Here is a 22,612-nt window from a genome sequence, read left to right as displayed (position 1 = left end):
TGCTGCATAAGCATTAAAGGCATGTTGTGACATTTAGAAGACTTTTCAGAATATAGTACATTAATAATTATAACTACCACACAGAACAACTGTTGTGAAAACAAACAATCTACAAAAACAAACAGACATTGTTGTGAAAACAAACAAACAGTCTAACAAAATGGTGTGTCATCAAATATGTCATCAAATGTCTCATCAGTTTGAAAAAGTGAGCTCACAGCAAGGCCAGGGCAAGGTCTTTTGGAGGGAGGAGGCTGATGACAGACAGCTTTCTCCTGACCAATGGGCCGAGTGGTGAAAGTAGGGCTTGGCATCTGATTGGTGGCACTCACAAACCCAAAGCAGGCAGTTGCCGACTTCAACTTATTTACCATACCAGAGCCATTTCCCAGACCTGGCAGTGCACCGAACAGGCCACTTGAAAGGGCAGTGTTTTCAACTTTAGTCATAAAACTGTTCTGGTCCTGAACTCCTGTTACAGAGTCTGGGTCATGGTAGTCTACGGACCACGGTGCATCTAAGCCCTCATCGGTGTCACTCTGTTGGGCAGCTCCATGTCCATCCTCCTCCTGGTCCTCGGTGGAGGGTGAGGCTAGAAACCTGGACCACTTAGAGGACTTAGTTTCGGGCTGGTTCACCTTGGACACGGGGTGGGGAGTAGATACATCAGCCTGTCTATTGACGGATGTGTTTGACAGAGGTTTGCGGGTAGCTGGGCCAGTTGGTCTACTGGAACTGATCTCTGTAGATGCACCGGGTCTGTACTGGTTTCCAGGGAAGTTTCTGGAAGTGACTCCGCGGGACAGGGGTTTGCTAGCAGCAGAGTGTGTTGGAGTGTTTGAGTTCAAGGAAGGAGTGGAAAATGTACAATCCTCCCAAGTGGGCGCTGAGGTCAACGGCCCTGAGCGAGCTGGTGGCTGTAGGAGTAGGGTACAGGCAATGACAAAACCTCCAGGATGTGTTCAACTATAAGGTCTAGTTCCATTCTTAAAAACATATAGGAAAGGAATTTGACTGAAAAAGTAACTATTATCTACTCTTATGTATCCCATTTTCTCACATTTTAATAAAACTTGACTTATTGCATTTTACACCAGTGATGCATTTTACATGGTTCTGTGCAAAAAAAAGCAAACATAAAAATAATGTTCAAAGTAAACACAACATGATTTTGTCCCTTAATTTAAGCACATGAACAAGCAAGTTGAGTTCCTCAAGTGTAGATGATGGGACACAGCCAATGAATAGAAACTGGTCTTACCTTTATGACGCCTCTATCACGTCTCCATGCAGCAGCCCCTTCACCCTGATCCTCCTCCTTCTCATCATCCTCATTGTCACCATGACAACCAATGCCCCGCCTGGCACCTCTGCCTCTCTTCCTCTTTCTATTTTAAATTCAGATAAGCAACAAAATCTTACACTTTAGTAATGTTATGAATTTGCACACCTGATCTGTCATGACAAAGCATTTTAACTAGGCTCACTTCTCTCTAGAATTAAGACATACGCAGTCTACTACCACAACAATCTCTAACTTGCTCATTTTAGCAACCCAAAACAGAAAGTAGGATGTGTTATGATATACTGACCTGTTATTCCTCTGACTGCCAAACCGCTTACTTTCAGTGTAAACGTTTCCTTCCTCTTCTTCATCACCCTCAAGAGTTGCCACTGTCTCAGTGTACTTACTCCAACGACTTTCCCCGACGCTCTGTAAAAAAAAGGTTATTCAAACATGACTGGGCAATAGGTACTATGATGCTTAAATTTAGGGGTAGCAAACAAATCTGTATATATATAACATTTTGGGATTCAAGGCAGTTGGCTTTGAATTCTAACAGTCAGGCCTGCCCACTAATTACTGTGTAAGTGCAAGTAGGGTGGGTAGATTCTGATAATTGTGCAGACATCAGTAAAAATATATACTGGCACTTCTTGCTGTATGTTTAATGTGTGACACTTCACATGGAAAAGTATTAACAAAACTATATGGTGCAGTGGGTACTGTAGCATCTAATCACAAATTAAAATGTAAACCGATGACCAACTAATTACGCTACAGACCTGGTGGGGCTCACTGAGACCTTGGTCTCCTTGGTTGTACTCGCACTCCTCATCTTCCTCCCTTGAAAACAAAACACTGATGTAAAGGTGGTGACATGGAACAATGTGCAAGGAGATGTGAATATCATGTAGTTTTCACATCAGGAGAAGGAAATTAGTACACATGGCAACTAGGCTGGTTAAAGTGCCACACTGTTTCAGATATGGTGGTAGGTTACCATCGAGACCAGGCATCATCATTTTCTTCCTCCAGTTGCTTCCCTCTCAGGCTGTTGAGCTTCTGGACATGGCCTCTGCACTCTGCCCCACTTCCACGCCCAAATTCCTGTTCAGTACCAAACAACATGTTATCTTTACACAAAGGATACCTGAACAATACATACCAGTATTGTGAGTTTTTCATCTGGATGAAATAGCTTGTTTACAAGCTGAAAAAGCAAACATGTACCTGCAAGCTCAACTCACATCACATCCTGCTGGTCTGAGACAGTAAATTTGACCAGCAGTCAACAGCCAATCCTGATTACGTTGATTGAGTAACTTTTTACGGGTAACAGCTGAATATGAACGCTTACTAATGTAACCATTCCCACAATTTCCAGTCCATGCGATACCAGACAACGTCATTTCATTAAGTGTGCTGGCATACACACAAAATGGCACGCTTTTCTGAAAGAGTATTGGTCTCACCTTGATGACGGACTGTTTCTCCCCACACATCTTGCAATTCCATTTTTTCGCTTTTTTGACCTAAGATATTATTTAATGGAAAATAGAAAAGTTGGGAAGCCAAAAATGCAGGGAAGTAATACATACTGTCTTAACCAACTAGCTTACTTGTCCTTTAAGTTCATTCACTCGACTCTCAGCATTTACAAACATCTGCCAACTTAACCAGCTTAGGCTGACTGACTAGCTACTAGCCATGTCACGCTATGAACCAACCGCATACTGCAGAGAAGTTGGCTCTGTTACATTAGTCAGAGTTTACCTGTTGAACCTGGAACGTTTCACAAGCAAAGCATCTTAAAACGTGAAATTCTTGAACCATATTGATTTCAAAGTTAATTACAAATGTCTTAAGTAGTATTTGAAACTAGCGCCAAACACTGTTGTTGGTGGAAATAATCACAGCTAAGCTTCCGGTTTTCGCTACTGCCAAATTAAAAGTAATTCACAAACGGACAATGCGGTAGCCTACTTGCCTAAAAAGGCCAAGCAAATTCAGCGGTCACCTTGAAGCATTTATTACTGACAATTTCTACATAATCTGAATACCTAATCTAAAAACTTTTTCCAACCTCTACATTTAGTGTTGTAGTAACCAAATGAGGTCACATGAGTTCAGACAGCTGAAAATATATTTATTTCATACATCTTTTTTAATACATTGACAAACATAATAGAAAGACAAATTGTACAAATAACACAAAAGTTGTTCTGACATTCTTTGCATGTGTATTAGTATCAGTATCAGTGATATGCCAAATGCAGTCCAATCTTCTTCAAAGCATTCTACTCTTTATCAAGTTGATTATTATGACATGGCACACTACTGGAGTGGTTGCTTCAAATCAAAGATCCCTGTTCCTCCTTTGACGACTTTTCCGACCACGATGCAAGCAGAGGGAGACCGCAGCTGGTCATGTGATCCTGATAAGAAAGAAATCATTTATCACTCAGACAATAAATCACTGACAAAATTCATGTGCGTTATTGACATGAAGTCATCTTGACACCCTAAGTAAAAAGCTTGATGGTGTGCTGGCCTACAGTTGCCTACAGAGCTCACTTTCCATTTTAATTATTATCACGAACACTGCGACAGCCATAGACAGTCATACCCAACATAGTGGCATCCTTGAGGAACTTGTAGCTCGTTTCAAAGGTCATCTGTTGCAGGGGAGAGGAGTTGGACCTGATGCCAAACCGGTTCAAGGGCTTGTAAACACCTTCGAAGCACATGTAGTCAGCCACCAAGGACAGGTGTCTGGGGTCCACCTCAATACCTGTAAGAAGAAGCGGTTCAGCCATGTCATAGATAAAGGTAACAAAGCTTACACTCACAGCACAGCTCAGTTCAATGGTTTGAATGGATAGAACCTATGCATTTAGAGACTTAAGAGATGTGCATCAAATTCGCTCAAGAGACAAGTGGAGAAATATTAGTAATATTAAAGCAACTACTTTGATATATGTGATTATCATTATTGGTAATGCTCTTACATACTAATACTGCTGAAAGTAACAGTTACACCACGTACCATAAACGGCAAACACGTCTTTGATTTCCTTTTCAATAACCCGTAGGGCCACTTCAATTCCATACGTGTTGGCCATGGCATGGACTTCATTGGAGTACAGCCTATTCAAATCAAGAATCTGAACAAAACACACACAGCCTATTCAAATCAAGGATCTGTACAAAATACAGCCTATTCAAATCAAGAATTTGCACAAAACACAGCTTACTCAAATCAAAAATATGAACAAATTACAAAAAGGATGGTGAGAAGGTGTTTCTCAAACATACTAGGCAATAGCACAACATATAATGATCAGACCAATGTGCCCTTTTCATTAGAATCTTCTGGAGGAATCTATATCAATAGATTCATTTGCTTTTACATTGCATGCGCTCTGTTCAGTCAGGCACTTTTTCGAGATTGACACTCACATCGCCATGCTTGAAGATCTCCTGCATGTTAATGCCCTCTGTGTTGAGGACAGTCTCTTTGGCACCCTCCTTTGTGGTCACCTCGCCTAGTAGGCAGCGTGTGATGCCTTTGGTCTCCATGATGACGGCATTCTGAGCCTGTGTCACTACCAGTGACGTCAGGTCAAAGTGCACATTAGTGACTGGAAGGACAATGGTTGCCTAGGAAACAGAAAACCATATTTCCCTCAGTGGAAACAGCACGATAAGACTGCCTTTGATGTAATGGCTTTTAAGCTAGTTCAAGCAAGTTGTGCGTGTTCTGACCATTTCTTGAGGAATGATTTGTAGGTTGAACAGCATCCAGAGCATGACATCACCAAATATATAGCCAGTCAGCAAGCTAGGAAGCTTTAATCATTGTCAGCTATGCTTTAGTTTGTGTTTTCAAGGCAAGTCTCTTGGCTATAATACCTCTTAAAATATGTAATTTCCTTCTCAGGTGAAAAAATATAATTACATGACAAGAGCCCTAACCTCAAGAAAATCCTCTAATGGCATATACGTATACAAGAAGTACGCTGTACTTATCAATAAAATGCATAGCATCTGAAGACACTTGAGTAGGCCAAACTTATTGTATTTGATACCACACTCCCACACACAGTATTTATATAGTCATACAACTACAAAGTACAAAAAAAAGACATGAACAGACTTAACAATCAGCACCCACCTCACACCAGAGTCCATTCAAGCTGTCATATTTGTAGCTCTCCACTGCGGTGCCGATGGCCAACACTGCATTCACCCGCATCTTATCTTGGCTTTCTGCCTCTGCCAGCCTGTCGGGGTCCTCTGTTGGAGGCGAATCGGCGTTGTCTGAGCTCACAGCATCCATGGACTCCTCCTCAGGTTCCTCTTCCAGGTCCTCTCCTTCATCCCCCTCGCTGCCCTCTTCACTGTCATAATCCACCTATCCAAAAAGCCATCAGGGTTTAGGAGGGAATGTGCCCCGCTGGGCCAATGGTCGTTTACATCACACATGTACAATGGCAAAATTAATGTGCATTCGATTTGGGACAAGACTACTCCTCTCAGCACCTCCTCTTCCTGTTTCCCTTTCCTCTTGGCATCAGAGGCGTCGGCATCTCCTTCGTCTGCTTCATCGTCAACGATCCGCATCTCTTCCTCTGCGTTTGCATCTCCATCTTCCTGCAGTTTAGAAGCGGAACAAAATTCCTTCAAGCACTTGTGTAGAAGATCTATTCGGACAGCTGAAGTGGTATCTATCTGCGATGCTGTGATAACAGAGTACTGACAGATTCTAAAAACACAATTGTAAAATTTGTTCACATCAAAGTCAAAAATACAAATAGAAATCTCATCATCTAATCTCAATGGATGGAATGTTGAAATCGAATGTGGATGCTTGCAGATTTTTCATCCTGTTTCATGGTAAATTGGTCAGTCACTTTCAGTTCACCAATGCTCAATCTAAGTGATAACCGAACATATTCATCTTGAAAGGATTTCACCAGAATACCTGAGCAGGACCAGACGTCTCCCCCCCGACCTGGTCCTCATCCTTCCGTGTGGCTTTGCGTGTTTCAACAGGGTCGATGGAGGCTAGCTTGGCATTGAGCTTCTTGATAGCTTCTAACAGTAGTCTGAAGAACCTGGAAATTGAAGAGCAGTGGGTTAGTTACTCCCGATATACATAAAGAATAAAAATAGCTCATATTTCTTATAAATATGTACTGTAAGCATAGAACCTATGGGCAATACGTTACCCAAAAATGAGAAAAATGAATAAATGGCGGCATTGATTGAACAGCGAACTGCACACCCCATAATAGAGAGTAAAAATCAAGTGTGTTCATGGGATGGCAGGACAGGTGATAGCAATACCTGGCCTCCATGAAGAGCAGGATCTGCTGCGGGGTGAGCATCTTATCCTGCTGGTAGCGCTCCGGAGGCAGGAAGTGGAAGGACAGCTTGAACACTCGATCCTTCTTCTGGGCCCGTGTCCCCTCGAACCTCAGAGTCTCCTCCACGTCCACCTTGTGGAGGACCTGTTACCAAGCAACCAGAGCAAGAAAACAATGGCGTTTCACCATGACAACCTGGCATCGGCCTGAATACTATGATCCTGCAGTGATCCACACTCCTAAAAGTCCTAATTAACAATACAGGACCACCAAGAAAAATGGCGAATGACAGAAATTATGATTTGTTTTAGAACTCTCATGGTATTGAAAGTGCTTTCACTGTATCATGAACCAACATCATACGTATTTATGTTGGAGAAGTCTGAAGTTCTGTGTCTTACTCAAGGACATGCTGACTTACAGGAGGAAGGAGCCAAGCAAGTCATACCTCTGCCAAGCACACTCTGTTGAGTTTCTTCTTCAGGGTCTTCACCCTCTTTAGGGCTTTCTTGGTGTTCAGGACAGGGATGCTCATCATTGGCGTCTTGATTTTGGAACTGGCAATCATCAAGATCTCACGCAGCCTGTAGATCACATGAGCGAAATCACCACCAAAGGTCAGGCAATGACAAAACATCAGCTATCATCTGAACTGGCTACATAAATGGTTACTACATGAATTGCACAATAGGTTTTACAGGGAATAAAGCATATCAGCAATACAACTGTGTTTTCATAAATTCTATTATTAGGCCTTATATTTTTAAAGACAACTGCCTTTCAAAAATGTGCCTGTTCCTACCAAACCTAGCACCAATACCCTTTATGGCCCCAACTGACTACGCTCCTGCCAACTGATCTCTATTGGGTGAACACATTATGGAAATAGAGGACAGGTCACCTGGGGATACCGAGGGTGACGTTCATCTCTCCTCTGCCCGCGAAGTGAAAGGTGTTGAGGGTCATCTGCGTGGACGGTTCCCCGATGCTCTGGGCCGCCAGGAGACCCACGGCCTCCCCGGGGTCACACAGCGCCCGCTGCCACTTCTGCTGCAGCAGTTTCCTCAGCCTAGACACACACACACACACACACACACACACACACACACACACACACACACACACACACACACACACACACACACACACACACACACACACACACACACACACACACACACACACACACACACACAATGTTAAAATATCATGTGAATCTACAAGTTTGCTTGGTTGTGCAATTTTGATCAGAGTAAGTGGTTTGCACAATTCAAAGTATATACAGCCACATACACTGTCCATGAAAAGCCTTTCATAGCTCACGTTGAGACAGCTATGGTTGGTCATTGTGTGTGTTTGTGTGTGTTTGTGTGTGTGTGTATCTGTCTGGATTCCAATATGCATTTACAGACACTCACCTATCGGCATCCACTTCATCAGAAGTCTTACAGTCCTCAAACTTCTGGAGGTAGGACTCCACGATGGACTCGAAGGTCTCGGACACGGAACCGAAGGAGATGTCTGGCCGGTGCACGGCCAGGCAGGGGTCTGGGCAGTGAGAGGTCTTCTTCAGATACTTCTTCCGGTTTGCCTTATCCAGCCCCGACCACCGCTCAACCAGCTAATGACATTGAAGGAAAATCTGATTACAATTATGTGATGGGTTATGCTATACATACAGATTATACAATAAGTGTTGTGTGCAAGTATAGTGTTAATAAACAAACATACATACTAAACAAAGGAAGATACAAATTCACATTTTCTCATGAAAAATCCACACACTGTAAAACCCTTTCTTTACTAAATAAATTACCATATATATTTATTCTATACAGTTTACAAAAACTGTAATAGACATTCATTACATTTCCAATATATTTTGTCATTTAGCAGACTTTCACCCAGAGCAACGTACAGTAGATTGTAGATGTTGTAGATTTGTTAACACAAGGTGTTGTGAGCTCCTTGCTCTACCACAGTGTTTCCCAAAATGTTTACAGTCCCTTACCCCTTCAGACATTCAATCTCCACTCTACGTTTTTGTCAGTGTAATTATTTTGCTGAACACTACAATGTATACATGAGTGTATTTTTGGCATTGCGACTTAGTTTTATAGTCCAGTTTGGAAATGTAATGGGCTGTTTCACTTTGAAAATGCAAATCACATTTTTTTCGAATGCGTACCCTCTATGTCCCTTTGCCTACCCCGGTTTGGGAAACACTGCTCTACCAGATGGAACATTTTCAAAGTTGTCAAAATTGTCCTTGATATTGCGACATTGGGACATCATTTGGACACAGCGAGCTGAAAGTGGACACAGTACCTCCAGGGTGGCCTTCTCTCTGCCGTTGGCCAGACAGGCACCTTCACTCTGAGCCTTCATCTTGGGCAGCTTCTTCTGCGAGAAGAGCAGGAAGCCTCCATCCCGGGGTGACGCCTCTGCCCGCTTCTCCATCCACTTCTTAATGGCCTTCTGGTGCTTGGCAGAAACACTAGAGTCCATCTTGGACAGGACTTCATCCAGGCACTTTGACTTCCTGATGACCTGCAGGGCCATTGTGTGAGAAGACAGAAACCATCATCCAAGGAATCCAATGAATGTGAAATGGAACTTATTTTTCTGTAATGTTATAAAACATAAAAAGATTATTGTATGTGAATGAAATTAAAGTTGAATGAATGAAAGTTCAAACCATTTTAATGTCCTTTAATGAATGTATTTGGTAAAAGGAAAACTATCCAAAAGTTGGTCATGCATAGATAAGACCAAACCGTTCTTAAATTGCAGCAGCCTGACTGACTCATGTCATCACCTTCAAAAGCACCTTATTCCCTGGAAAGATCTACCTTGTAATTATCCTCGATGAAGGGGAACTAAGCTCTACTTCGTAAGTGTCCATAATGAAGGGGAACTAAACTCTACCTCGTAATTGTCCTTGATGAAGGGGAACTGCCCCTGCTGGAGGAACGGAGTCTTGGGGATGTCCAGGCCGTCCTCCCCGTAGAGGAACTGCACCACGCTGCCGTCACTGTCTCGCACTGTCAAGTCATACTGAACCACCAGACCCTCCAGGTGCTTGATCACACACCTGTAAGAACCATTAGTCAGTGGAATGGAAAACACATGTAGTGGAGGAGATGGTGCGTCAGTAAATAAGGTATATGGGCCAACGGTCTGTGTGTAGAATGTTGCCTGTACCCACCACATAAGGCTATTGGAAAGTTTAGTAGGCTACTCAGATGTCGTGGTTACTTTGAGCTTCCAGTTACTTAACGGGCATTTGGCTGTGTTTAAATCAAGTCCCACCTTTGCAGGTAGCCCGATCTACTGGTCTTCACAGCCGTGTCCACGAGGCCTTCACGCCCGGCCATGCAATGGAAGAAGAACTCCTGAAAAATGGACAGTAAACATCCAAGATCAGTTCATTGACTTATGTTACACATTTATGAGCATTACAGCTTACATTGACTTATGTAACACATTTGTGAGCATTACCAAACCTATTACATCACGGACAAAGACTCAAATACAGTTCCCATGTCTGAACTCAAAACCTGTTCCTCACCTGAACTCAAAACCTGTTCCGCATTTGAACTCAAAACCTGTTCCACGCCTGAACTCAAAACCTGTTCCGCATCTGTACTGACAATCTCTTCCACATCCAGTGGCGTAATGTAGTTACAACGGGCCCAGGTGCAAGCTTTTAAGACAGGCCCTTATATGTAAATATGTCTATGGCCCACAGCTACGGGCCCCCTAGACCCACGGGCCCAGGTGCGACCCAACTGCTGCACCTCCTATAGTAACGCCTCTGTCCACATCTGAACACAAAACCTGTTCCATGTCTGAACTCAAAACCTGTTCCACTGTACACAGTATGACGTCACATCTTTCAGAAGAAAATATGAAAACAATGGGCAACAGGCTACTTTTCTCCCAACATTTTACTTTGACACAAAACTAAAAACAAGGCCACTGAATAGAAAAGCTAGGGGGGGAAATCCTCAGCATCTCAGTGGGTGTTTTATTTCAGCCAGTGGTCCCTAAAGACCTCCATCACCTGTCAATCATGAGGGGAACCAGCAGAGCTCTACTCACTGGTGGCTTAATCCCCGTCAAGAATCGTCCGGAAATAAAGCCCCCTGACCGGGGCGCACTGTCATAAGGCTGGAAACAGGGCAAAGATTTCCCAGAAGGCATCAGGGGTGGGCGTCGGCCCTCCAGCTCAATCTGACCCAGCAGGCAGGAGATCTGTTGGGAAAGCAGGAAAGGGGGAATGGTCAGTGTTCTGTGTGTGGTGACACTTTTGCTGCACTAGCTTTGTTTGAACATAAATCTAGGAGGCAAAATCATTACCAGGTTTGCTCTATAGCCAAACAAAACAAACCGTATTAAAAAAAATATTATTATTATGATGACAGTTTTGAAATGACTGTGAATTTAGAGAAAATTCGATATAAAGTGCTGGAGCTTCAAATAATCAAACTGAATGGAAGCATCCTCACACTAAATATGTGCAAAAACTACGGTGAATTTACAACACATCAACAATTATCTTTAGGAATTATTACTAATAAATACCCCAGTTGAACTGGTCATTTATCTTAAAGCATAATTATATCTGTTTGTATTAAAAGTACACACCTGCATGGTGTTAACAGTGGAGCCCTTGGCTCCTGACTGCACCATGAGCTGAAGGTTATTCTCAGGGAAGGACCTGTGGAGGCCAATAGGCATAATCACCTGTCCCGGGGGAAACACATACGACATGTCAACCACAAAGGCCATCACAAACAAATGGTTAAAACCAGAACCACCTACAGTCGATGAATGGATAGATATAATCCATGATATATACATCATGGAAAAGCTGTCTTTCTCGCTTAGAGTTCAGAAAGAAAAAAAAAATTTTGGATCTGGACTAGATATTTTAAACCTATACGGCCAGATTTTTGTTGAATGGTTAAAAGAATGTGACAGAGATTTCTTTTAATTGTATTCCTCCCCATGTTTGTTTGAAAGTTTGTTTATATATATATATATATATATATATTAAAAAAAGATTAACCTTTGGTCAAAGTAACAAATTGACAGATGTTTTCAAATTAAAAATTATATATTTTGCCTACTTATGAGTCCTGAATTAAGTAGGTATGTGTGTGTTTTGAAAAAGAAAAGTAAGTATTCAGGTATTGTAAAAGTTGATTGTACTCTTGTCAAAACCCAGATGAAAAAAAATAAAGGTCAACCACTTCAGCAGCATTCTTTCACTGTTCGTCATCTGTATGGCGCGTGTGTGTGGCGTGTGTGTGTGTGTGTTTGTGTGTGTGGTGTGTGTGTGTGTGTGTGTTGACAGACATCAGTCAGCAGTGGAAATAACATCTTGTGACTATGACAGAGAATGTATATTCCAACACACACACTGTTTGTTGTTTGTAATTGGTCTCCTCTCTCGGTTCCCTTGACAACATCTGAGATGCGAATGAGGACATAGCAACACTCAAAAGTAATCACATGCACATTTTAAAGAGGAAACAAATCTCACACACTGCGTTATCCTGTTCATAGATAGGCTCCAAATGTATCCATAGAGAGATAATTTTTTATGACTGATCCGACTATAAGAAAAACATGATCTGGACAACCTTAGTGAGCTAAGGTTTCCAAGACAGGGCTCTCTGAAACCACAAAGCGAGGAGGACCTTGAGATTAACTGGGAAGGCAGAGGAACTGAGAGCGATATAGATAATTATTATACGGCTCCTTAGAATGTTCCAAAAAGTTCTGTGGATTTGAATGGGCCACCCCAACGTTCTGGACCTAATATTTCATTATATTGACCGCTGTCATTGTCAACGGGGTTTGTGACTCAAATTCACATCTTTCATATCATTCCGCAAGTAGTCTGGCCATTTAATGTAACGGAAAGTCATTGTACCTTGAAGTCAGCAAGTAAAAAACCTGAAACTTTTGAAGTTCTATCAGCGGAAATCAAGAAACATCAACAAAATGTAAAAAAATACGTATTTTGGATGAATGTCTTTTTGGCAAGTAACCGTACAATAAGTGGGATAATATATATTCCGGTGGTCATTATCGAAAAATAAATCCCGACAGGACAAACCGGACACGCAGCAGAGGACTATTCATTATCCCTTACGTAGTACTACTATTCCTCCACACCCACCTTGTTAATGTTATTGTTGACTTGGTTGACCTGCTCCTTGAACTTGAGGTCCACCATGTTGAAGTCTCTCTGGTCTGGGTTCAGGTGGGCATTCTGCCAGTGGTCCCGCCCCTCCTCCTCAGTCGCACTGGGGGGAAGGCTGAAGGCTGCTTTCAGAGCCTGGTGGATATGGTGGATTTTATATACAATATATAATAAAATGAATTCTACTGTATATTAGAGCTTTATTTACGCCTCGAAATCACATTTTTGGGAATGACACTTTACCTTGGTTCCAACTGTAACAGACTCTTCAATGATCTTTGTTCTCTCTATGTTGGCGCCAGGTTTGACTAGAATATCCTCCACTCCTATAAATGAGAATATGATTTCATGTACTGTTTCAAATGAACACACACGCATTGCCTGCGAAGAATAATGTCTGTAAAACAACATGTCATGTTAATAGTATTATGGATACACAAAGTCGTTCCCCAAGCTCAATTTCATAGTGTGATCTAAACTTTGCTTATAGAACCTATGTAATAGTGTTTTGACTTTCTGTATTTATATTTGTGAATCAAGAGACAGTATTTATGATATGAACTATAACTGCTACTAACATCTAAAATACATTTACTCAAACAACTCTTGCCGGATACATATCAAACAAAAGTGCCTTAAAAGTAAACACAGCCACATTTTTATCAGTATGTGGGATCCCTGGGAACCCAAATCCATAACCATGGAACCATGCCAAGCCCTTGATCCAGCAGCTTAGCTGAGCACTTAACACAGTGCTTCCTCATTCTAGCCTCATCTGGACGCCCCAAGCCCCTCACCCATGGTGAAGCCGCGGTACAGCTGCAAGTAGGCGGTGAAGAGGCGTGCCAAACAGGTGAGGAGTTTGCCGCTGGTCTCCCCGCCGTACAGCTCGTAGCAGCAGTGCACCAGGCCGTAGGCAGAGCTGCCGTAGTGAGCCTTGTCCAGAACCCCGACCAACAGCTCCCCCTGGCGGATGACTACCTGCACAACAGCAAAAGAACAAGTCCTGACATGTCCTCAAAGAATCCCCAATTGACCCTTCCGCAAACTCTGCCCCCCTTAGCAATGTTTGGTATATCAGTCTAGCATTCACGTTTCCCAGGTTCTCAGCATTGGTATGAATGGGGTGGCAACATGTTTTCAACTGTGTCAATTTCAGCTCTACCCAAAGAAATCATAAGCATTTTTTGGAAAAACAGCAAGATCTCAGATCGAAGCAGGCAAAAGGGTCTGCAATATGCTTATATAGGCTACAACCACGACATTACATGCCGTGTTTGTAGACAGACAAATGCTAAGGCTAACAGGTTCATTCCAGCTATGTTTATTTGTTCTATTATCTACACAGTCGCTGCTACGCAAACATGTAAGGTGGTAAAACTGAATCGTATTTTAAGCAAGGGTTTTCTCACGTTTTCGATGCAGTGGGCAGATTTTAGCGACATAGCTTCTTGGAACAAAGTAGGTGCTTCTGTTTACGTTGCTGACATTCAGCTGATGGGGGGGGGGGGGGTCGTCTACATTGTTTGATCCACAGCAGGCATTTCTCTCTCTGGGTCTTGGGTTTCGGGAAGGGATAAAATGTTACCCCTCCCTCCAGCCTTTTTGGATATCGACTGTCAGAATTACACACTCCAGAAGCACAACGTTTCATTTTCTCTTCTCGAGCAGACGTCTCTCTCATTGACTTCCATTCATCAAAATGGCTCGCTTGACTGAGGTCCCGAGCTTAGTAACCGTTGCTATGCTATGATTGATCAGTTACCGTTTTGGGGAGTGGTCGCGGAAGGGTCAATTGGCTGAACAAGCAAACCCTAATTTGACCAGGCTATTATCAGCATTCAGCAGTCCTAATTCTTGATTTCCTCACCCCAATATTGTTTTGTAGCTGCTGTAAGGAATACTTTTTTTTTGTTAAGAAACATTGTGTTTACACATCACTAAAAAAGATACTCGGAGGGGAAATATTACTTTAGGTTTTCAGTTACTGCAGTAGTAGTAACAACAAATCCCAGCTCAGTGCAACATTATTAACCATTAAGGAAACTGTCCAGGAGAAGACACAAATCACAGTTGACTTAATCTGGTAGCACTTAGCCACAAGCTGCTAACTGTTTCAATACTACTGAACAATTCATTTTTATGGTGGATGACTGCTGGATAGTTATCTGCGAGTTACACATAGCATCAGGGTGGTATCCATAGTAACTTGAGAGTTACACATAATATCAGGGTGGTATCCATAGTTACCTGAGAGTTACACATAGTATCAGGGTGGTATCCATAGTTACCTGAGAGTCAGACATGGTGTCAGGGCGGTACCCATTCACAGGACGAGGAGGCACTTGTATCCAGGCTTTGCTGGGGATCTTGGCTTTGCCAGTCAAATTCAGGGCAACGTGGTTCTCAGGGATGACGTTCAAGAGCAGGGTGGACACAACCTGCAGGACAACAGGAGATGAAATCATGATGTTTGATCAGGTTGTGGGGGAGTGAAACAACTTTCAAGTACTGAAAAATTCGAAAATATAGATTGGGTTGCCTGATGTTTTAGGAGGCGTTCCATTGTCTGATTAAAGTTATTTTGCCACGCCCGACATTAATAAGAACGCAGATTGTAAATTAATTTGGAGGATTACAAACAACAGAAATGTTCTGGAACTTATGCATTTCTTGGCTGAAATCCCAACTGAACAATATGCATCTGTCTGCTTCTTTTACTCCATGGTTTCTAAGGCGGTTCAGTTTGACCACAGACCTGTTTGCCCGTCCACAAGGGGTAGGGTTTGAGGATGGCAGGGCGGAGCAGCTTGACTCTGCCCACTTTGTCTGTGAGGCCCCTGTAGACCAGCTCTGTGTACTGGTCCCTCGGGAAGAAGCAGCCTCTGATGGTCATTGAGGTGCCAGACACCATGTGGTCCTGGATCAGACCAGCCAGAGGCTTCCCATCCTACAGCAGACACAGGGTAGAGAGAGTTCGGACAATTAGGGAACAGCGTATGGTGTGGTGGATACATATACGGATAAGTAGGATACATACATCAACAGTGAAGTAAACAAGCCATTTCCAAACGGTAGAAGAAGACACAATTTTTGTAAACACTGATGTCATTTTTCACTGATCAAATTCTCATATTACTTTACAGTGGCCGCACACAAAAAAGTGGATGGATGAATTGATGAATTGATTGATGGATGAGTATTTGACTCATTTCATTGAAAAAACTGCCGTGGTAAAAGTGTGTTTCTGACCTTGGGCACCAGGTACTGCTGGTGTGTGCTGACGAGCGAGTAGGCCTCGGCCCTGGCCAGCTCACTTTGAGGGAAGTGGGCGTTCATCTCGTCGCCGTCAAAGTCGGCGTTGTAGGCCTTGCAGTTGGCGTAGTGCAGCCGCAGGACCTTCTCGCCGGGCAGGATCCGGGCCGAGTGGGCCTGGATGGAGGGCCTGTGGAGGGTGGGCTGGCGGTTCAGGAGCATAACATCCCCGTTCTTTATGTGCCGGTTTACCTGAAAGAGGGGAAAGTGGTAGGAGATCCATACATCGAAATAGTATAGTGCTTATATACTTAACATATGAGTACCTAAGACCTGAAACACCCAAGGCCAGTAACACTAAAGCAGTATCCAATACCTAGTGCTTTGGTTGTGAAAAAGAGCATGTAGTGTTGAGGAGGGGACATAGTCGTTACTCACGATCTTCATGGGCACCCTGTGGGGGCCTGTGCTGGGCGTGAGCAGCTGCTTGGCGATAGCCTCGCGCTGAGTCAGGCTGTTGGGGCTCAGGATTGTGCGCGAGCCGTCCTCGTTGATCACCATGGATGCACCCGGGTGCACGTTGGGCCCGTTCAGCACCGCCTGCCGAAGCTCCTTCACGTTCCATGGCGTCACGGGCTGTGGGTATGTCAGCTTGGTGGCAAACACCTGACGCATGGGTATGGAGAAAGGTTTCACTTCTCATTATGTAAACAACAACAACAACAACAACAACAACCCAGATGCCTAGCTTTCCATTAGTGACACGTATACATGTGAGAAAATATAACTCAGTTCTTGGGGCAACAGTGGAGGAGCACTGCATTTATAGGCATGAAAACGGGTCAGGGGTGAAAAAGGTGAGGAGGATATTACCCCTCTAGGGTGTCCGGGGGCGTGCTCCCCCGTAAGTAAAATTTTAATATTCCATGTTTTAAAGCGTCAATCTGATGCAGTTTGAGATGCTTTTTTTCCAACCTGGGGAGAGCTGGAGAAACTTAGCTTCAGCCATGAGTCAAAAATGATTTTGGCTTCCTTACTTAGTATTATGCAAGCCATTTCATGCCAGCCTGTCACTTGGTCTATCATTTACAGTATATGAGGCACAATGTGGTAAGGGCACCACAAATGGCTTAATGCATAGCCCCTACGAGAGATGCCGTATCTTAACTTGTCTACTCTTCCATCCATGATTGATAGCCAATACAATGTTATGTAATTCAGATTTCAATACATTGTATTGGCAAAGCCCTTCGCGTTAATCAGCGGCGAAAAAAACAACACAATCATACATTTTTTAGAAGTACTAAATGATGCAAAATGTAAGGATCTCTTTTCATTTATGGCATTCTTGTCAAGAAAATATGATTCTATTTATCGCCGTGAAGCAAGGAAGCAAGTTTTTCTTCCGGGACAACGTTGTATTTTGCCTGGCTGAGGTTTGTAAAAGACCATAAGGATTGAACCAAAGCGGACTGGAGGGTCGTCTTGTTCGTCTTCTCTGATAAGTCCAATTTCACAGTAGGTGCAAGACTCTGTGGCTTGTAGGCCTCTCCAGGTCTCTGTCTAACCATCAGACGACCATGTGTTGGGCAAAGCTGAAAATTGGACTCATCAGAGAAGACGAACTAGAAGACCCTCCAGTCCGCTTTGGTTCAATCCTCATGGTCTTTTACAAACCTCAGCCAGGCAAAGTACAACGTTGTCCCGGAAGAAAAACTTGCTTCCTTTTGCTCTGACAATGTTCCCCAACTCTGAGAAGTGTTTTTTCCAGCATGGCAATGCTCCATGCCACCCAGCCAGGCCAGTAAAGGTGTGGATGGAGTACCACCAGATCAGGACCCTGTCATGGCCAGCCCAATTTCGAGACCTGAATCCCATAAAAAACCTCTGAAATGTGATCAAGAGGAAGATGGATGGTCACAAGCCATGAAGAGAAGCCGAGCTGCTTGAATTCTTGCGCCAGGAGTAGCATAAAGTCACCCAACGGCAATGTGAAAGACTGGTGGAGAGCATGCCAAGACACATGAAAGTTGTGATTTTAAATCAAGGTTATTCCACCAAATATTGATTTCTGAACTCTTCCTAAGTTAAAGCATTAGTATTGTGTAGTTTAAAAATGAATATGAGCTTGTTTTCTTTGCATTATTCGATATCTGAAGACACTGCATCTTTTTTGCTATTTTGACCAATTGTCATTTTTCTGCAAATAAATGATCTAAATGACAATATTTTTATTTGAAATTTGGTAGGAATGTTGCCAGTAGGTTATAGAATAAAACAAAAATGTACATTTTACTTTAACACATACCAATAAATAGTAAAACCAGAGAAACTGATAATTTTGAAGTGGTCTCAATTTTTTCCGCGGCTGTATATATATATATATATATTTTTTTAAATTACTTTTAGCCATTATCCATCATGATACCAGCTTCAAAAGACAATCTTGTATTACATGATGGAAGTGAGAGGTTAGTTTAAAAGCTGGTCTGTTACCATGGGGATGCCGATCTCATGAGTGCCGATGTACATGTCTGGACAGATGACGGAACGGGCAGCGAAGTCCACGCGCTTCCCCATCATGTGCTTCCTGAATAGACCGTCTTTCTTCTCCAGAAGCTAGACCAAAGCAAGTTCATATCACAAAACGACAAAACCAGAAGTCATAATTTAGTCTTTAATGTTTATTCTGTTTTTATGCTGTTGGGCTTTAATATCAGGGATTCCTTCAAATGTGTGTTTTCTTAAAACGTACAAATACTGCAACACAGATTTTTATAGACGAAATAGGATAACACGTTTACATTGAGTATGCTTAAATAACAACGTGCTAACTATAAAAGCTGATTACTAGACACTGTCTGGGCAGGTAAACCAACCTGCCGAACGCCAGGGAACTTCTCACTCATCAGCTTATCCATGTCGCTGTCAAACACAATGTTGACGTGGCTCTGCAGCCTGATCCAGATGTTGTACAGCTTGTCTGTGAGCGTCTGACCAGGTATGCCAGTCAGAAACGTCTGGTCCATCTGACCTTTCTCCTCTGTCTCCTTGAGGGTGAGGGATGACATTGGATCAGAAACTAAAAAACAGCTGTGAACTTGTCGTCTGACATGAATGAACAGGAACGTTTTCATATCCAGTCCTGTAGCAGAGTAATGTATAGAGTACACTTTAACGCCAATGAGATACAAGTTATACAAGTGATGTCCTCACCTTGTCCAACTCTGTGTCACTGCCTTCAATCTCCTTTGCTTTCTCTGCAGCTATGAGAGCCAGCAGCTTCTGAATGGAGATGTTGTCCTTCATCACGGCCTGCATGTTCACTGTCTGCCCATTGGTGAACATCTGGTCTCCCAGGCGGTTGATGGGTCGGTACCTACAGGAACACAAGAGGCTCAACTCGGTTCAAATCAAACCTTAGTATGAGAACTAAACTAGAGACTCAAGGGGATGGTATTCATTTAGAATGTATTTACTCTTCAACACTGTACAATTAATTTCAATTGTAATTTCTTATTCTTATTGATGGTATATTTTGCATTATACAAGTTCAATCTGGAGGTAAAGTTACCTACCTACTCGGTGGAACCATCAGAATGTCAAGGAAGAAAATATCTGGTTTGAAGGCGGCTTGTAAGCCCTCAGAATCCATACCAGCGAACAGGTGCTTCAGGAAGAAGCCTGAGATGGAGAGAAGAGTCAGTCACACATTTCAAAAACATCAACAGACACTTGAAAAGGACTGTCGCTAGCTAGATTTTAAGACTGTTGTGCTAAGTCCTGCATATACAGAGCAGTGCACACAGATGTTCACTATGCATTTCAGTGAAACAAACTTTTACTCTCAGTTCTTTATATAGAAAAATACTAAAATGATCACTTTAAAATTACACTCACTTCAGTGTGTCTCTCTGTTCAGTAACACTGCTATCAGCAACATGCAAATCAATCAAGTGTATACATTGTGGAAGAAGCTGCCTTACCTTCCATTTCCCAAAGTTTAATGATGTGCTCCTTAGCCAAGCTTGGGGTAAGGTATCCCCGCTTGGCAATCTGAGCTTCATCTAAAAGAAGAAAAACAAAATACCAACCATGAGTCAAACAAAACTCTACGTGTAAACAAATCTCTATGTGTGAACACGACACAGCAAAATCCAAAGGATGAGCAGGATGGCATGAGGGGAAATGATATTGAGGTTAAATGAGCGAAAAGAAAAGTTGCATGATCCATGACTGACAGCAATGATCTTAAATGATCACCTTGGACCTCTGCCTTCTTGGATTGGACATTTGTGATGATGAGTTTGCTGTTGTGTTCTCGTCGCACCATTGCTCTGGGTGTCCTGTTGAAATGTAATCACATAATAATATCAGCATGACACTATGAAATTGGTAAATGGACAGCATTTACGTATATAGCACTTTTCTACTCAAAGCTCTTTACAGATTATTGCCTCAGACATCTACCCAATCACACACAGATGGAGGAGGATACTGGGTGTCAACCTGCACATAGGGAGCAGTTAGGGGTTCAGTATCTTGCTCAAGGACACTTCAGACACTTGGTCAGGAGGAGTCTAGCAACACTAGCAACCCTCCGATTGCTGAACGTCTCCTCTACCTCCTATACCACCTTTGCTTCAATCATTTCATAGTTTACAATATGAAATAATATTACAAAAATATCACTTCTTCTTACTTGCAGCTCGAGCATCGCTTTGGCGTCATGTGAACTCTCCAGAAATTTTGAACAAGGCTGCCTTTCTTCTCGCAGACATGCTTAATCTAGGGATGCACAAACAAAAGGGCAAACAAAATATTGAAACTGTTGGGAAAAAAGCCCTTTCCCCTTCAAAGATAAATGGTGGACAAACACAATAAATATATTCCTTTATCCCTAGTTCTATGACATTCATCACTTCCTGTACCATAAACAGCTCCATCAGTTTCACAAAGCAGAAAAGATAACTACTTAGAAACATTGTGCCAAGAGCAAGCAGTACTGATACAAAGATGAAATGTAAAATAATAGGACTCACTGGAGTGTAACGCTCCGGCCCATCTTTGTGGGCTTTCAGAATCGGTGCACAGTGTTCCTCTAAGACCGCCTGAATATCTGCACCAGAAGCTTGTGGACTGGTTTCCAAGAACTGACACAAGACAAGCACCAGAACAAAAAGGCAACACAGTGTTAAAATTGTGTTACAGTATGTTTGTGTGACAATCAAAGCGACCATCTCTTTGTTGCTAACTTGAGAAGCCTTGTGTGTGTGTGTGTGTGTGTGTGTGTGTGTGTGTTCAAGTTCAAGTTTATTTATATAGCACATTTCATATGATATACATAGACACAATGTGTGTGTGTGTGTGTGTGTGTGTGTGTGTGTGTGTGTGTGTGTGTGTGTGTGTGTGTGTGTGTGTGTGTCTTTTCTTTAAGGTTAAGTCAGAGCCGTAAGTTGCTGATCCTTACCTGATTGAGAAAATTCTCCAGTTCATAGACATCTTTCAGAGCACCAACATCCAGCAGCTTCAGCTGGTTAAGCAGGAGGTGAATTGGAGCTCTGGGACAGCTGAGGATGTGGCAAGCTAAACAGGAGCCTCGGATGAGCAGGTAGAGTTTCTAATGGGAGAAAAATGAAAGATCATTCAATACACAGAGTTTAAATGGTGTAACGGACTTTGACAACTTTGTGACAGACAGTTATCCTGTCTTATGCAAAGGAACTTACGTCAAAGAATAGAGGGTTGAAGACAGGCAAAGGTAGTTCAACGTGTCCAAAGTGGCCAGGGCAGTTGTTGTAGTCCTGCATGCAGGTTGAGCACACTTCTTTATTGTCCGAGGGCCCGAGTGCCAGATCATACAGGCCATTAAAGGCAGGGTTGCCAACATTATCCAAAATCTGGTGATTCGTGATGGTTTTTACACTCAATTTTCTGCAAAAGAAATATGCCGATGACAATTGTTGGGTATACTCACAGACTTGACAACCATGTAGGATTCAGGGTGTCTATAATCTGACACCTAATAAAAACCTTATTTAATGACTGCCCAACTTCGTCCTACGTCAAATTTGTAACGTTAATGCAGACAAACATGCAAGGACTGCAGATGCAAAATGTAAGTTAGGTTGTCCTGCATACATACATTTATATATAATTCTGAAACTCACACTAGCTGTACGTTTTAATACGTACAACCTATGAGAAACAACAAACAGGCTACTTCAACAGCTCAATGGCAATATGCAATATTAGCTAACGTTATAGCTACCATAGCTAGACAGCAAGTTAGAGTTTCAAAACACTGACCTTATTTCATCGGATGAGTACAACCCAAACGACATGCCCTCGAGGCGCCTCCATGGTAGGTCCTTTGCAAAAAGCATGTTTATGTCCAAACTGTACGATTTAAATCACTTACAGAAAGTCCATCTTCTCATCTACTTTACTAACACACGTGAAGAATTACAAGGCACACACGTGGGG

The 22,612-nt window shown here is 42.6% G+C and overlaps 1 protein-coding gene across 1 annotated transcript; it reads right to left on the bottom strand.

Moving 5' to 3' along the window:
• Positions 1-3,410: 3,410 nt before the first annotated feature.
• On the bottom strand, positions 3,411-22,562 carry polr1a (RNA polymerase I subunit A). The gene is made up of 34 exons (XM_080840394.1): positions 22,436-22,562; positions 21,856-22,060; positions 21,597-21,746; positions 21,169-21,279; positions 20,829-20,914; positions 20,390-20,472; positions 20,113-20,193; positions 19,705-19,810; positions 19,343-19,505; positions 19,006-19,176; positions 18,623-18,745; positions 16,565-16,792; positions 16,124-16,378; positions 15,630-15,821; positions 15,163-15,312; positions 13,669-13,852; positions 13,115-13,197; positions 12,848-13,006; positions 11,305-11,403; positions 10,759-10,911; positions 9,967-10,049; positions 9,583-9,748; positions 8,983-9,204; positions 8,073-8,275; positions 7,556-7,723; positions 7,103-7,238; positions 6,635-6,798; positions 6,270-6,402; positions 5,828-5,938; positions 5,460-5,699; positions 4,745-4,945; positions 4,332-4,449; positions 3,912-4,076; positions 3,411-3,720 (listed from the first exon to the last, which is right to left on the bottom strand). Exons 1-34 carry the CDS (start codon positions 22,510-22,512, stop codon positions 3,620-3,622), a joined length of 5,070 nt encoding a protein of 1,689 aa, XP_080696520.1. The 5' UTR covers positions 22,513-22,562; the 3' UTR covers positions 3,411-3,619.
• Between the last annotated feature and the right edge of the window lie 50 nt (positions 22,563-22,612).

The sequence above is a fragment of the Sprattus sprattus genome (genome assembly GCF_963457725.1).
Source record: "Sprattus sprattus genome assembly, chromosome: 6".
In the NCBI taxonomy this organism is placed as follows: Eukaryota; Metazoa; Chordata; class Actinopteri; order Clupeiformes; family Clupeidae; genus Sprattus; species Sprattus sprattus.
This window is presented reverse-complemented; position numbering and strand designations above follow the sequence as displayed.

What these genes read in the sequence shown, in the direction of transcription:
- polr1a (XM_080840394.1), bottom strand. Translation starts at nt 22,512, where the DNA reads ATGCTTTTTGCAAAGGACCTACCATGGAGGCGCCTCGAGGGCATGTCG. An exon ending in GTGACACAGAGTTGGACAAG is followed by an intron (nt 19,177 to 19,342) that starts GTGAGGACATCA and finishes CTCACCCTCAAG; the next exon opens with GAGACAGAGGAGAAAGGTCA. An exon ending in GATGAAGTGGATGCCGATAG is followed by an intron (nt 7,724 to 8,072) that starts GTGAGTGTCTGT and finishes GTGTGTGTCTAG; the next exon opens with GCTGAGGAAACTGCTGCAGC.